The 13719-nt window shown below is 44.3% G+C and overlaps 1 protein-coding gene across 1 annotated transcript in view; it reads right to left on the bottom strand.

Annotated features, from left to right (window-relative positions):
* Positions 1 to 451: 451 nt before the first annotated feature.
* Positions 452 to 13719, bottom strand: part of llgl1 (LLGL scribble cell polarity complex component 1) — a 29582-nt gene continuing 16314 nt past the window's right edge. Inside the window, exons 6-24 of the mRNA XM_034539307.1 lie at positions 13682 to 13719; positions 13234 to 13369; positions 12815 to 12869; positions 12205 to 12359; positions 11890 to 12110; positions 10211 to 10278; positions 9578 to 9755; positions 8158 to 8262; positions 7467 to 7759; positions 7142 to 7292; positions 6889 to 7027; positions 6398 to 6711; positions 5710 to 5901; positions 5463 to 5535; positions 5052 to 5160; positions 4607 to 4665; positions 3240 to 3375; positions 3032 to 3114; positions 452 to 2252 (exon numbers count right to left, since the gene is read on the bottom strand). The exon at positions 13682 to 13719 is cut by the window's right edge and continues 125 nt beyond it. Coding sequence (XP_034395198.1) covers positions 3036 to 3114; positions 3240 to 3375; positions 4607 to 4665; positions 5052 to 5160; positions 5463 to 5535; positions 5710 to 5901; positions 6398 to 6711; positions 6889 to 7027; positions 7142 to 7292; positions 7467 to 7759; positions 8158 to 8262; positions 9578 to 9755; positions 10211 to 10278; positions 11890 to 12110; positions 12205 to 12359; positions 12815 to 12869; positions 13234 to 13369; positions 13682 to 13719 — 2501 coding nt within the window. The 3' untranslated portion in view covers positions 452 to 2252; positions 3032 to 3035. The remainder of the gene's footprint in view (positions 2253 to 3031; positions 3115 to 3239; positions 3376 to 4606; positions 4666 to 5051; positions 5161 to 5462; positions 5536 to 5709; positions 5902 to 6397; positions 6712 to 6888; positions 7028 to 7141; positions 7293 to 7466; positions 7760 to 8157; positions 8263 to 9577; positions 9756 to 10210; positions 10279 to 11889; positions 12111 to 12204; positions 12360 to 12814; positions 12870 to 13233; positions 13370 to 13681) is intronic.

The raw sequence follows: 13719 nt of genomic DNA, 5'->3' as shown, positions 1-13719 counted from the left end.
ATACGTTTACCGCACATCCACGGCGCTTATTCAAATTACTATGATTATTCATTCTACAATAATTATTTCTTATCGATACCTTTGGCTCGGTCCTTAAAAAAAAATATATATATATATATAAATAAATATAAATATATATATAAATAAGAAGTGATATCCGGAAAAAAGATTGGAGTGATTGCTCTGTCATTTTGGCTGGTCTCAGAGCTAGTTAACAATGTTAAGTCAAAGCTGCCGTGTGTAGGATCTGGCGGCATCTAGTGGTGAGATTGAAACCAACTGAAACATCTCGTGAGTGCCAGAGAGGTGATGAGAAGAAGTGAATGTCCCCGTAGTTTTAGTTTGTCCATTCCGGGCTACCGTAGAAACATGGCAGCAAGCTCCATGAAGAGAACTCGCTCTGAACATACACATAAACAGCTCTCCACTTAAAAGTCCAAACCACAATCAATTCCTACAGAGAGTAAATAATTTTATTAACGTTCACAATTCTCCATCAGCCAAAACGCTAAATGACTCCATTAAAATCCTACACACAAAAAAAAAAGTAGAAACACATTTTTTCTTAATTGTGGAATAAAAAAATAAACAAAAGAAGGTAAATGGTGCCAGCTGTAGCATCAAGGAGTTAATTATTTGTGTGTCAACCAGAGCACCAACACAAGCCTACACCAAAGTGAAAGAGCATTAACATGATTCATACCTGTTGAGTAACATTAGTTAGTAGTGAGGTCCCTTTTTTTTTTTTTTTTTTTTTTACTTTTTATTTAGTTTTACGCGAGGTGATCAAAAAGCTTGAATACTGAGCGGTTTTAGGCGATGACAGGTTCTACGGAGCTCCAACGTTTTCCTCCATCGTCAGCTTGACGTTATAAACCTGTCTTCTGTAAACCTAGGTAAAGATACTGTATATATGTATATATAATTCTCTTTTTACACAGTAAAACGTTTTTATTCATTTTTTTAAAAAAGGGTTAAAAATACTGATCAAAGCTCCACATCTAGCCAATATTACCCAGAATGCACCGATTCACAGAAACCCACAAAAGAAATCCCCTGGGTGCATCATAGTACACAGTACATTACACTTCGCCACACTTCCCTGAGTCCCGTCGAAAAGATTTCTGCATGAGATGAAGTAACGAGGATTCAGCAACGCTTCGTTTCACCACTTTCTTCTTCTCCTCCTCCTCCTCTTTTTTCTTCAAGCCGGATTTTTTACCAAAACTGGAACATTATTCACAACGAACTCTGTGCTCCTCAAACACTTGCTGATTTTGATTGATAAAAAAAAAATGTATTTCCAACTTGGGCCCATCAATAAAGGCATTTCAAAATATGATTTTGCCTAAATCTGCTCTAATCCTTTGTACGTACGTAGCTTTAGTTCCCCTCTTAACACCCTTTGAAATCTGTGTGAATTCTCTCATCCTGCATCCCCTCTTTCTATTAGTCATTAAAATATCTTTCACTTTTTCCAAAAGCCATACAAAAAACCCACATGTAATAGAGCATCAATCTTTGTATTACAAAACACCTTCATTATCCAAGTACTTCTTCAGAGAGCTTCTCAAAACCTTGTTAGTGATGCGCTCGTGCGTAGTAACACATCGTCTCACTGGTTTGAAAACAGCTGATTTACACACCACTGGGGGACTCTGGGTGAAGCATTTCAACTGAACTCAATGGCACCGAAGAATGCGAAGAATATACATTTGACCCACTTCAATATTCAAAATACTTCCTTTCTTTACTGTGCTGAACCCCTACAATGCCCCCTTTCTGTCCCTGCTGTACACCCTCATTTCCTAAACACGGGTCATTCACGGGGCTCTGGTGTCGCTAAGCAGCGTGCAAAACAGTCCAACAAAAGGAATCTACAAGCGCGCATTTGGGCGGCGGCCCAGAGCGCCAAGATGGATGACGGAGAAAGAAAAAAAGAAAAAAAGTTCAGTTTTCAGTGCATGAAATCAGAATAGTCCGCTACACGTCCATCCAGGCCGTCTCTGCAGCTCCACGTGGGAGGCAATATCATGTTTCCAAAGTGGTTATATAGGAAGATGAAGATGTAGATTTAGTTCTTCTTCCAGCAACACAAGTCTTAAATGCCGGTTTCCTTCGGCTTTCCTTCCCAGTTTGTGTGCAGAGTGCAGAGTGCTGGTTGGGGGCTCCACAGTGGGGCGATGGGAGACGTTTGTGGTCCAGCACTGAAATCCGGTCCATCCAGAACACTTGAGCCCCTCCCTGTAAAACTTCAGAAGCAAATCAGAGAACAGTATGAGCAAAACAACTTCAACAGAAAAGCTACAGCCTGATGCAAAAAGGTAACTTTAAAAACTACCCTGTTTATGTTCAACGCTCATCAACTGAGGAGCCACAGGGTGGGCCGGTAACACAGTGGAACGTAAACGAGTCACTTATCAAAACCAAATGTTTTACTTGCTGCTGTTTTACTTTCTGTAGGACTTCAAATTGAATATATGCAAGTTTTGGACTGTTGCTCTGTCAAAATAATACATTTAAAGACATAATAATAACAAATAAAAAAAAAGGTCCTGCATTCGAGAGAGAGAAAAAAAAAAAAGGTTAACCAAAAAATGTAAATACTATTCATATCCATACTAAGGAACATTTTACACATAAAAAAAAAAAGCAAATGCAGTTCAGAATATTCATTAAAGTGTATTATCTACATGTTCAGATAGCACCACCAGAGGGTAGCAGAGAGTTTATAAAACTGAAGGACAGACAGTGGGAGGCGAACATTACCTCCTGATTCATAACTCCTGAGAGCAGAGAGTAATGCAACTAAATGAAAAGAGTAAGTCACCTTTAAAAAGTCAAGTAAAGCTTCCTCTTTGCAGTAAATGTGATAAACACTTCCATTGGAAACATTTCTGCTTCTCAAGTGAGGAGAAACCAGAGTGGAGGGCTCGTTACTGGATCCATTAGAAACGGGTGCCTCCCTTTCGTACAGGTGTCTCAGTAAGTGTGAGCTCCGTGCATCCGCTTCAAGCCGTGTGTTTCTCACCTGTTCAGTTGATGAGGATGCCGGTCGAGAGTCCCTCCTCCTCTTGGATGTTCTTCAGGTTATTCTCTGCCTCGTCCACAGTGCTGCGCGGTGGATACACAAACCACAAGTTACGTGAAGAAAGAACACATTTTAAAGCAGGCCGAGCGGTCGTGGTGTGTGTGTGTGTGTGTGTGCGTGTGTGTGTGTGTGTGTTTCTATTTCCTACGTTAGAAAGTCCCTGACATCCTCCACGGTGATTTCGCCGGTGGAGTCGAGGGTGATGTCAGCGCAGCTGAGGGGGGAGTCCAGCGGGGTGTCCAGGATTGGAGAGGACATGCTGCTGGGAGGCTCTTCTGTTTGCCCTGCGAGGGAGAAACCCACAGAGCCGGAGACTGAAGCACGTTTCTACATCCGGGGGACTGACGGGTGGAGATTTACCGGAAGGTGTTTCCCGGGTAATGTCGGGTTGAGTTCAAAACAAAAAACTTCTACACGATTGGGATTCAGAAACAATCCGTCTAATCTCTCAGGAACGTGCTTAAATGTAATAAAAGACGAACAAAAGCAGCACAAATAAAAGATGTCTGTGTTACTTGAGTCACATTTTGGAGTTAAACCCCTTTTCACTCAAAGTTGCTCTAAATCAATAATTCTACACTTAGTGGGTCAACTGACTGCTTGTAATGTCAAAGGAGTAAAGTCGTAGTGACAAACAGACAGAAAATTAAGCTTTTAAGCATCTTTCAGCTCGTTTTTTGGAGAAAGTTGCAAATGAAAATAAATAATGTAAAAATCGAAGTTAGCAACTGGCTGATGAACACAGTGGAGCATTTAGCAGCTAACGGTCAAGATATTTCCATTCAGAGTTGTTGGAAACCAAAACAATAGCTAAAAGAAGAGTAAACAAACCAAAGAGTAAACAAACCAAAGGAGAAAAAGACTGACACAAAGTGAGCCACATAAATAGGGGGAGGGTCCCATCAACTCTTCCCATAGGAGTCACAAGTGCCATCCACTTACGATGTTATGCAGGAGGAGTGAGACCCCAACCACACATTCTGCCAAACAGTGTTTTCTACTCAACATAACTTGCATTTATCCTAACAATATTTCAAAAAGGAACCTCTGTTTCCTACTTAAAAGTCTGAGTGGCAAGTGAAAGGTCAACTAAGACATAAACAAACCCGACTCTGGTCTCCACAACAACCTACTTGCTGTGTGTATGTGTGTGTGTGTGTGTGTGTGTGTGTGTGTGTGTGTATGTGCGTTTTATTTTTATTTGCAAAATGAAAAATGTTACTAAGACATAAGCAAAGTCTTCTCTGGTCTACACCGCAACCATCAGGGAGGGAGGTGCTGGGGCAACCGGGGCCTACTGAATGGTTACCATGGAGATCAGAGGGGGAACCCCCCGCAAGGTTTAAGAGGCTCAGGGAGCGAAAAGGGTGATGAAGAGGGAAAACGGACAAGGGGAGAGAAATAACAAGAGAGAAAAGTGAAGGGGAGGAGAAAGGGTGAGCAATGACAAAATGTGTGTGTGTGTGTGTGTGTGTGTGTGTGTGTGTGTGTGTGTGTGTGTGTGTGTGTGCGTACCCTCGGCCTGACCCATCTGGTTTTTGTGGGTTCCGTTGGCCTGCGTCGTCGTACCATCGCTGTAAAGACACACACACCATTTACTTTGTCAGTAGACGGAGTAATAATACAGCAATAACAGTAAAAGTATAATTTCTTTGGTTTCACATGCCGGGGGGGGGGTTCTATGAACAGTAGGTTTTGTGGATTTAAATATGGAGTCCAGGGACCACCAAGGGTCCTTGATAGTGGGGCCCCTGGAAAATGTTGCAAAAACAATAAGTCTTTGTGTTTGTGTACATAATATGTAGTGTGTATGTATATCAGTGTATGAAGTGTATTGATTTTTCCGGTATTTATTTTGCAACAACAGACATTCCTTTCCGATCATTTGATCCATTAACAAGCTATCAAATCATTTATAATACATAATAATGCTGTGTGTGTGCGTGTGTGTGTGTGTTACCTGGTGAGCTCTAGTGGTCGGTCCAGCTGAACGGAGCAGAGCGGTTCAGTGAGGACTTTGGCCGACAGCGAGAACCTCTCGTACTCTGAGGGAGAGATCAGGTAAAACCCTGTGCAGGAAAACAACAAACAAAACAAACAAACAAACAGTTTAACGGTGACGACTTTGCGACTTGTGATTCATTTGGAACAATTTCTCTACTGTAAACAAGTGAAACAGCAGAAACGACCCACAGTGAAGTGAGCAGTGACCACATTCACCTTCACTGTGTGGGATGGATACCTCAGAACTGGAAACCAGTGGGCCGAGTGGAAAAATACATGTTGGCATAATCTGCGTGAAATGACTTTTCAACCTCTCGCGGCAAAGTGTTTTTTTACTTTTAGATTTTTACTGATTTGTTTTCCTCACCCTGTCCGGTCTTTGTGAAGACGCAGGATGCGATGCCGCTGATGTCTTCTTTACGGATGCAGTCGTAGCGCACCTAAAGACGCACAAAACGGCCATTACTCAAACTAAACGCCCACGTAAACAAATCAACAGGTGTCTAAGATACTAATAATGTTGCACAATTACATCAACACACACACACAAACTCTTAGTCCAAATTAGACTCGGTTCCAACACACACACATGCAGACAATCCCCTAAAGCCCACCTGTGGTCGAAGGCCAGGTATGTTGAAGAGGTGCATGTCGCCCAGGTTGGTCAGGCAGACCAGTGTGTGCTCGCAATAGTCCTCCTGAGCCGTGGAGCCGAGCACCACCAGGGCCACCTTCCTCACCCGACAGCCTTCGTGCGCCGTCAGCTTGAACTTGGTCTTTGCGCTCACCTTGGGGAGAGAGAACACCTGGAGAGAGGGAGAGAGAGAGGATTTTAAACTGGAACATCAACAGTTTCTCAGGATTTATTAAGCCCAGTCTCAGGCTCAACCCGTTATGGAAATCTTGAGAAACTAGCAAGAATACGCTTGATTTAAAAAGTTGGCCAACCATAACATCATTACCAAGTGTTGCCAACTCTTTTCCAATGACAGTAACGAGCAGCACCAGCTCCAAAAGTTGCCAAATCTTATTTGATTTGAGCCGAACAAAATAATTGGACGGGTTTATTACACTCATGCGACAGCCAACAGATATCGGATTTCTTTCTCTTCCTTGTCGAGTTGCAGTCATGATGATTTCCAACTAAGTATTTGTCAATAGATTTAAAATAAATAGAACAAAACAAAGAAATCTTTTTGACTTCCTCCTGAAATAAGGAAAAATAAAATAAAAACCACACACACACACACACTACTGACAAACTACAACTCAACGTATAACGCATCATAGTACATTCGTTACCTTCAGCTGTTCCTCTGAGGCGATGAGGACGGAATGAGCGTTGGTCATATCCGGTGCGATGGCGAGGTCCTGGGATGCTTCGTACGGGTCCGGTAGCGGTTTCCCCCGGCCGTCCAACACGGAGATGGACACCACAGGGGCTCGGTGCATCAGCTGGATCTCTTTCCCCAAAACGGCCTCCACGCACACGCTGCCCTCGCCCGCTCCGCCCCGCTCGCTCACGCGCCCCGAGCCAACGCCGGGCACCTCCAGAGCGTAGGCATACACACTGCCCGAGTTGGTGCCCGCCCACAGCGTGGCGCCATGGTGCGTACCTGGTGGACACGGAAACACAAGTTAGATGTAGTTCTGACACACACTGACACACACACCTTATTTCCTCAATGACAGTGGAATTCATAAAAACAAAAAATACAGAATCGGAGCCGTTCCGTTGTAGTCAAGAGCTCCATATTCAGCTCGTAATCGAAAAGATTAAAAAGTAAACACACCGTCACGTAGAAACGTGTCGGCGAAGCAGAGACAGCGGACCACTCCGGACAGCGAGTCGTCTGCGGACCGGGGTTCGATCCTCCGCTGTATCGGAGCCACGTCCTCCTGCTCCGCCAGAGCAGCGTTGGCCTCCTGAACCTGCACGGTCACAAAAGGGCAGCGTTTAAGTCGTTCTCTGTGTGTGTGTGTGTGTGTGTGTGTGTGTGTGTGTGTGTGTCCCTCTCGCCACCAACAACAGACAAAGTCAGTTACCTTGCTGGTGGGCGTGGTGATGGGCCGTTTCTTGCCCGACACGCGGCTCTTGCGGATGCGTCTGAAGCTCTGTCGTAAGGACTTCTTCAAGGACTTGACTCTGGACAGGGGGCCCTCCATCGCCAAGGAGTCATTGGGGTGCAGGGTGCACCTAGGACGACATCAAGAACAGTAGGGTGATGCTCTGGGTTGCAACGTGGGGAATTTGTCAGCTTGCCTTATTTTTTTTTTTTTCACCCGCATTGGCCAAAAGAGCTCTCATTAAAAAGTCAAATCTAATGTTGCAGCATGTGTATCAGAGTGTGTGTGTGTGTGTCTCTCTAACCTGGCCAGCACAGCATTTCGTCTGTGGTAGTCAAACAGACCAAACCCATGACTCGTCCCGAAGGAGATCAGGCTCCACTCGGCATGCAGGGCCACCGCCGTAACCGAGGCAGGCGGCATGCACTGCACCAGCGCCAGCGGCTGAAAGCCCGGCGGGAAGGAGGCGGGTTTAAGGCGCGGCTCCAGCCTGTCGTGGCCCTTCCAGGTGAAGCCCTCCCGGTCCTGCAGCAGATCAACCACCGACACGTCCACCGAGTGGTCCGAACGCTCGTCGCTCAAACCCAGAACAATCACCTGGGGAGAGGGAAGGCGTGAGGAAACATCACGCATCCTTTTTTAAATCTTTATATATTCAAGAGATTGGTGTGATAAGTATAGAACATGGTTGAGAGAGTTGGACCTCAGACTAGAACAACAATCCAATCCTGCATTATTTTAAAGAAACAGCAGGAAGGGAAGACGGTGCTGTTGAAAACAAGTTCATAACAGCTAGTTTGTCATCAATGTGAGCTGCACTTCTACAGTATTTTTAAATAGCAGCAGCAGCAGAGCCTGAATATGAATTTCCTGGAAGAAGCCAAGTGATCAAGGAACTATGAATATATATATAAATAAAGGAACTATGAATGCCCCTAAATAAAATATATTAAAAAATATATAATCAATAAAAAAAAATTACAAAAATAATTTACCTGTCCAGCAGTTCCAGCCACCACCAGCTTGTTGCTGTATTTGCACAGACTGATCTTCTGGATGCCCAGTCTGGGGTCATCGCTGTATGGGTCAAAACAGCCCACCTACACACACACACAATTTAGGGTTTTATTCTAGTAGATAGTGTTTTCTTTTCAACTCTCCACTTCTAACAAGTTGAAACTTCCCACAACAGTATCATCTCTTTCTAAATCTTTGATTCGAATCGACCACAAACAAATTCAGTTCAAGCACACCGACGTCAAAGTCCTCCTCCTCAAAACATGTGCATTAATCTGTCTCTCCACACAGTAGGACTTCCATAAGAATCCCCTCTCACATGGATCTCGGCATAACAAGGAGTAGTTGGTCGCTTACACACACACACACACACACACACACACACACACACACACACACACACACACACACACACACACACACACACACACACACACACACACACACACACACACACACACACACACACACACACACACACACACACACACACACACACACACACACACACACACACACACACACACACACACACACACACACACACACACACACACACACACACACACACACACACACACACACACACACACACACACACACACACACACACACACACACACACACACACACACACACACACACACACACACACACACACACACACACACACACACACACACACACACAGAGAGAGTGGGCTGATGGGTCTGGTTTTCATTACACAGGAGGAAAGAGAGAAAAAAGGGAAAGGCTCTTCATCCCATAAGAGGGCCACATTCCTGAACATGCAGCTCTGTTACCACAGGATACATAAGGAAAAGGTGGTGTGGGGGGGCGAAGGAGTGAATAGAAGGAAAAGAGGCCAAAAACTAATTAAATCTACTTGTCACTGTTAAATGTATCACTCAAAATCTGTTTGTACACTTTGTTTTAACCCATTTCTGACGACAGTCTTCCAGTGACGGCTACCTCTTAAAACCAAGAACAGAAACAAAGATTACCAAAATGTCTCTTCACTTCATTTTAATCTACAGATGAGATCCCAGATAATATACGCTCATCTTGGTCAGAACTGTATGTAAATATTAATAGATTTAAAGCTCCTAAGAGTTCTTCCTCTCGACGCCGAATCAGTTAATTTAAATGTACTTCTGCGCAGAAAACAGGCCATTAAAACATAATCAGACTGCGGGTTCCTTCAGAGTGGAGTTTTAATAACGGGAACAATGGGGCGGGTCCCGTCTGAGAACCAAACACATGAAAACAATCAGATGAGGGAATTAGGCCACAGATGTGATGTTCGAGGACTGTTTTGATTCCCACAGCCTGTAAAATGAGACGCGGAGCCGGATCTCTCTGCAAGGAAAGACTTCAACTTGTTTCACTTCTTCTCACCTTCCTGAAGGGAGGCCATTCCTCCTCCTCCTGCTGCATGTCGGGGTCGTCGCTAGGGTCCTGAGGGTCGTCGCTAGGGTCGCAGTCGGTGTGGAAGACGTTGGCCGTGCTGAGTTTGTACAGCGGAGTGAGAGCGACGCCCGATGCATCCCAGAAACGCACGGTGCCGTCCTCGTGCCTGTGAACACACAAACATGCGATCAAGACTTAACTGCAAATTGATCAGAATAGTGCAGGTGTGTGTGTGTGTGTGTGTGTGTGTGTGTGTTCCTGCCAGAGGAAAACACACGACACGGGCACTCAGCCAAACCAGCTGTTTTGCTTTATTTACATGCTGTCGTTGTGTCCCATTGCGTCTCATTGTGTCTCCCATGCCAACGCTAGATCTGGCAAACATCTGCAGCCGGCAACAGAATGCCAGGTTTCCTCGTTGCCATGGAAATGCTGACACATGTTAAAGTCAATCCAATTGTATTCAGGATATCCATGAGGTTGACATCAGAAAAGAAACCAGAAACAGCAGAGTGTTGTCATAAAACAATTAAAACTGCCTCCACCTGTTACTGTGTGTGTGTGTGTGTGTGTGTGTGTGTGTGTGCGTGTGCGTGTGCGTGTGCGTGTGCGTGTGCGTACCCTGTCAATAGCAGCTCTTGTTGTTTGGGTTGAAGAGCGAGGTTCTTCCCTCCACAAATGGGCCACTTCTGCACAAACAGACAAACATTGGAGAAAGGTTAGAGCTATAAAACACACTGAACATGTGAAAATATAAATCACATTGAGCAACAACATATTCATATTCATTCCCATTTCATACCAACAGCTCAAAATGTGCTGTACTCTCATTAGGAAGAGAATGTGTTCACAGAAACACCGAAAACTCTGATTTGTTGGGTTTGCTCTGTTACAATGCCATCGGCTCTGGGTTGGCTTTGCACAGACCGACAGAGGATTTATCAGCGCACCAGCTGTGAGTGAGTGTGCACATGCTTTTGCATGTGTGTGTGTGTGTGTGCGTGTGTGTGCTAATCTGCCACTGATCAAACAGCTGATCTAAGCTACAAAAGCCTTTGCAAAGCCTCTAACTGCTCACACCTGCTCTTAAAGTTAACACACTGGTGGCCACACTCCCATTTAGCTGCCAGTGAGCTCAGCTGTAAGAGTAGCACCACGAGTACAACCGTCCGTTTAGCTTCAATATCCTTACTTTAAACCCTAATATTTTCACTTCTCTTATTGAGCCTCGATTTGACAACCGACAGCCATTTGGTAGAAATCCAAATGAAACCCTGCAACTCGAATCTGTGAGCACACCGATTGGTATTGATGGCTACATTTAAAGCATGAGCGACCTGGCTATTGGCCGTACTCGGTTCAAGGTGGTTCTCAGGTTAAGCTGCTTACACGCATCTTGGATTTCCTGTAATTGAATTGAATACCCCCCCCCCCCCCCACCTACATGAATAATCCAATTTACAGAATAATCCCGTTGTTTGTGGCATTGTGCCATCAGTCCACCAGTAACACAGAATCAAATGATGTTGCTGCTAGCTATTTGTAGACTGAGCAGGATTTTATTCTAAATACATGGAAAAGAAATTGAGGTCCTGTGCAATGTTGTTCTTGATGATGCAGAAAGAAGTTGGTTAAAGTAAAACATCAACGGCAATGCAGTCTCTGCGACAAAGTCCATGTTGTATAAAAAGATAACATCCACAGAGTACCTTAAACTTGCAATATTTCTACTGGCCACCAGGGGGCAACTCCTCTGGTCATATAGAAGTCTATGAGAATATTACTTAATTACCTCAGTAAACATTGTAAACATGAATTTATGATCTCAATCTATAGTTTCAAGTCTTCTTTAATACATCATGATGTTTATTTAGTAAATGATGGTCAATTTAGAGTAAAATAGACAATACAGCAACAAATGCTTTAGGGCTGCATTGCAATCGACAGGTCGCTGCTACAGCATTGTCCGGTCTGGGAGTTGTCTGTCTTACAACGGTAACTCTTTTTCAGCGTGTTTTTTCATTTAATTCTTGAAAATGTCTTATTCGACGCCCGCTTATACTTAGCTCCACCCTCTCCTCTCAATTCTGGTCCAAAAAACTCAAAGATGGCTACAGCCACAAACCAATGAGTGTCTTCACTGTGACTACGTCCACTTAAAAATGGTTAGAGGATTAAATTATGAAATCTATTGTATCTAGTAAACACATGACTCATGGCTTTATGACATAATTCGGAGTATTTAAAACATAACTAAAGAGTACCGACAGGCACCTAATGAGACGTTTCGGGGTTCTCACCCCGTGAGCGTGTTGACGGCCCTGCTGTGCTTTGCCAGCGCTGACCAGCCTCTCCCAGAGTTTGGGCGGGACGCTGGAGACGTGGAAGGAGCAGGTGATGGCCGAGGAGTGGAGAGGAGCCAGGTAGGGAGTGGGCAGTGACGGCCACCCGGGGGTCTTGAGGTCAATCACAACCAGCTCCTCCTCCAGCAGAACAACCACCGCAGACGGTTCGTCAAACTCTGACGGGAGAAACGAGATAGAACGAAGTGGATTTTATTACACTTCCCATAAAACCCCACGGATACGCATCATAAATGTCGGCGAGGCACCGACCGTTCTCCTGCTCGACGCCGTGGACAGTGAAGAAGTCGATGACTCGCGACGTGAAGTCCAGAGTGACGTGGTCTTTGCCCTGTTGGATGGTCAGACAGTGGCGGTCGCCGTAGCTGGCTCTGGGCATCCCGCCGCTGTACAACAACACTGGAGACCTAGAGCGAGGCACGTGGATCAAAAAGTCATCTAGAACAACGTCGAGCTAGCGTTCCCAATATAGAGAGGCATCATTTTTTTAGATTTGAACAACAGTGGACTGTTTTTTATTTTGTACTTTTAGGAGGAAAAAAAAAATGCTTTTGTTATTTACTTGGATGGAGTGTGAAAACATGAATGAGCTGTGGGAAAATTCTTCTACAGCAACAGAAGACAACTTTTGGATTTATAGGGGCATAAAATCCAGGAGACAATTTATTTATACAGTAATAAAAAAGAAAAAGAAAATTCAAAGAAAAGACTTCATATATATATATATATATATATATATATATATATATATATATATATATATATATATATATATATATAAATAAGACTATTTACTGCCACTGTGATCCATAATGTGCAGTCTGATTCAAACAGGAAAAATACATCACAAAATGACACTCACCCCGTCTGTGTGGTTCTCCACAGGATCTTGTTGATGGCCTTACAGGGAAATGGACCTGCGGCAGATAACCACAAACAAAACAACAACAAACAACATTAGAGAGACTTTGGTCAGACACAAGCTGTTAAAACCTCTTTAAACCTTTTAGTTCACCAGTGGACCGACTACCAGGATCCCACTGACCCGGAGCAGTGGCGGGCGGTCTGTCGACCTCCTTACAGAAAAGAATTACGCAGCTTTTTCGCTGTGTAAATATAATTTTTCATGTGAAAACATACTGACAAAACAGAACGCCTCCAATGTGGTGAGGCCTTTAAATCTCACCATAATAACGACCAACTATGACTCACAATAAGTCAGAACTCATGGTTCATTCATTATTAGTGGACATTGTGTGTGTGTGTATATGCATTTCTCACCATATGGGATGGTGGAGGACACTGGCTGGTGATTGTAGGTGTTGCCGTTAGTAACAGCCCACACAGAGTAGCCCCCATCGTTATGGGAACTGACAAATATGTTTCCAGAGCGTTCCCACACCAGGCTCTCCAGCTGCTGCAGGTTGGTGGGGGGTACACACACACACACACACACACACACACACACACACACACATCAAACCAGGTTGCACAGCAGTATTGTTACAGCTTATAGATGACTTCCAGGAGGACAGTTACGAGAGGGAGGTGCTCGTTATGTCACTTTTGTTGTTATTACAAACAGTGAGACAAAAAGACCCATTTAGAAGAGAGTACTCCATTTTTCATTTACGTTGTTCCTCTGCAACTCCTCTGTGGCTTGTTTCAGGGAACACCAAAAAAAAAAAAAAAAGGGCCACCAATGTGCACTAAACTCTGAACCAGGTACCTGCTTGCCCAGGAAGAGCTGCTCGGCATGCCGGGTGG

Source organism: Cyclopterus lumpus, chromosome 8 (assembly GCF_009769545.1).
Source record: "Cyclopterus lumpus isolate fCycLum1 chromosome 8, fCycLum1.pri, whole genome shotgun sequence".
Lineage (NCBI taxonomy): Eukaryota > Metazoa > Chordata > Actinopteri > Perciformes > Cyclopteridae > Cyclopterus > Cyclopterus lumpus.
Note: the sequence above shows the minus strand (reverse complement) of the source record. Positions and strands in the feature narration are given on the sequence as shown.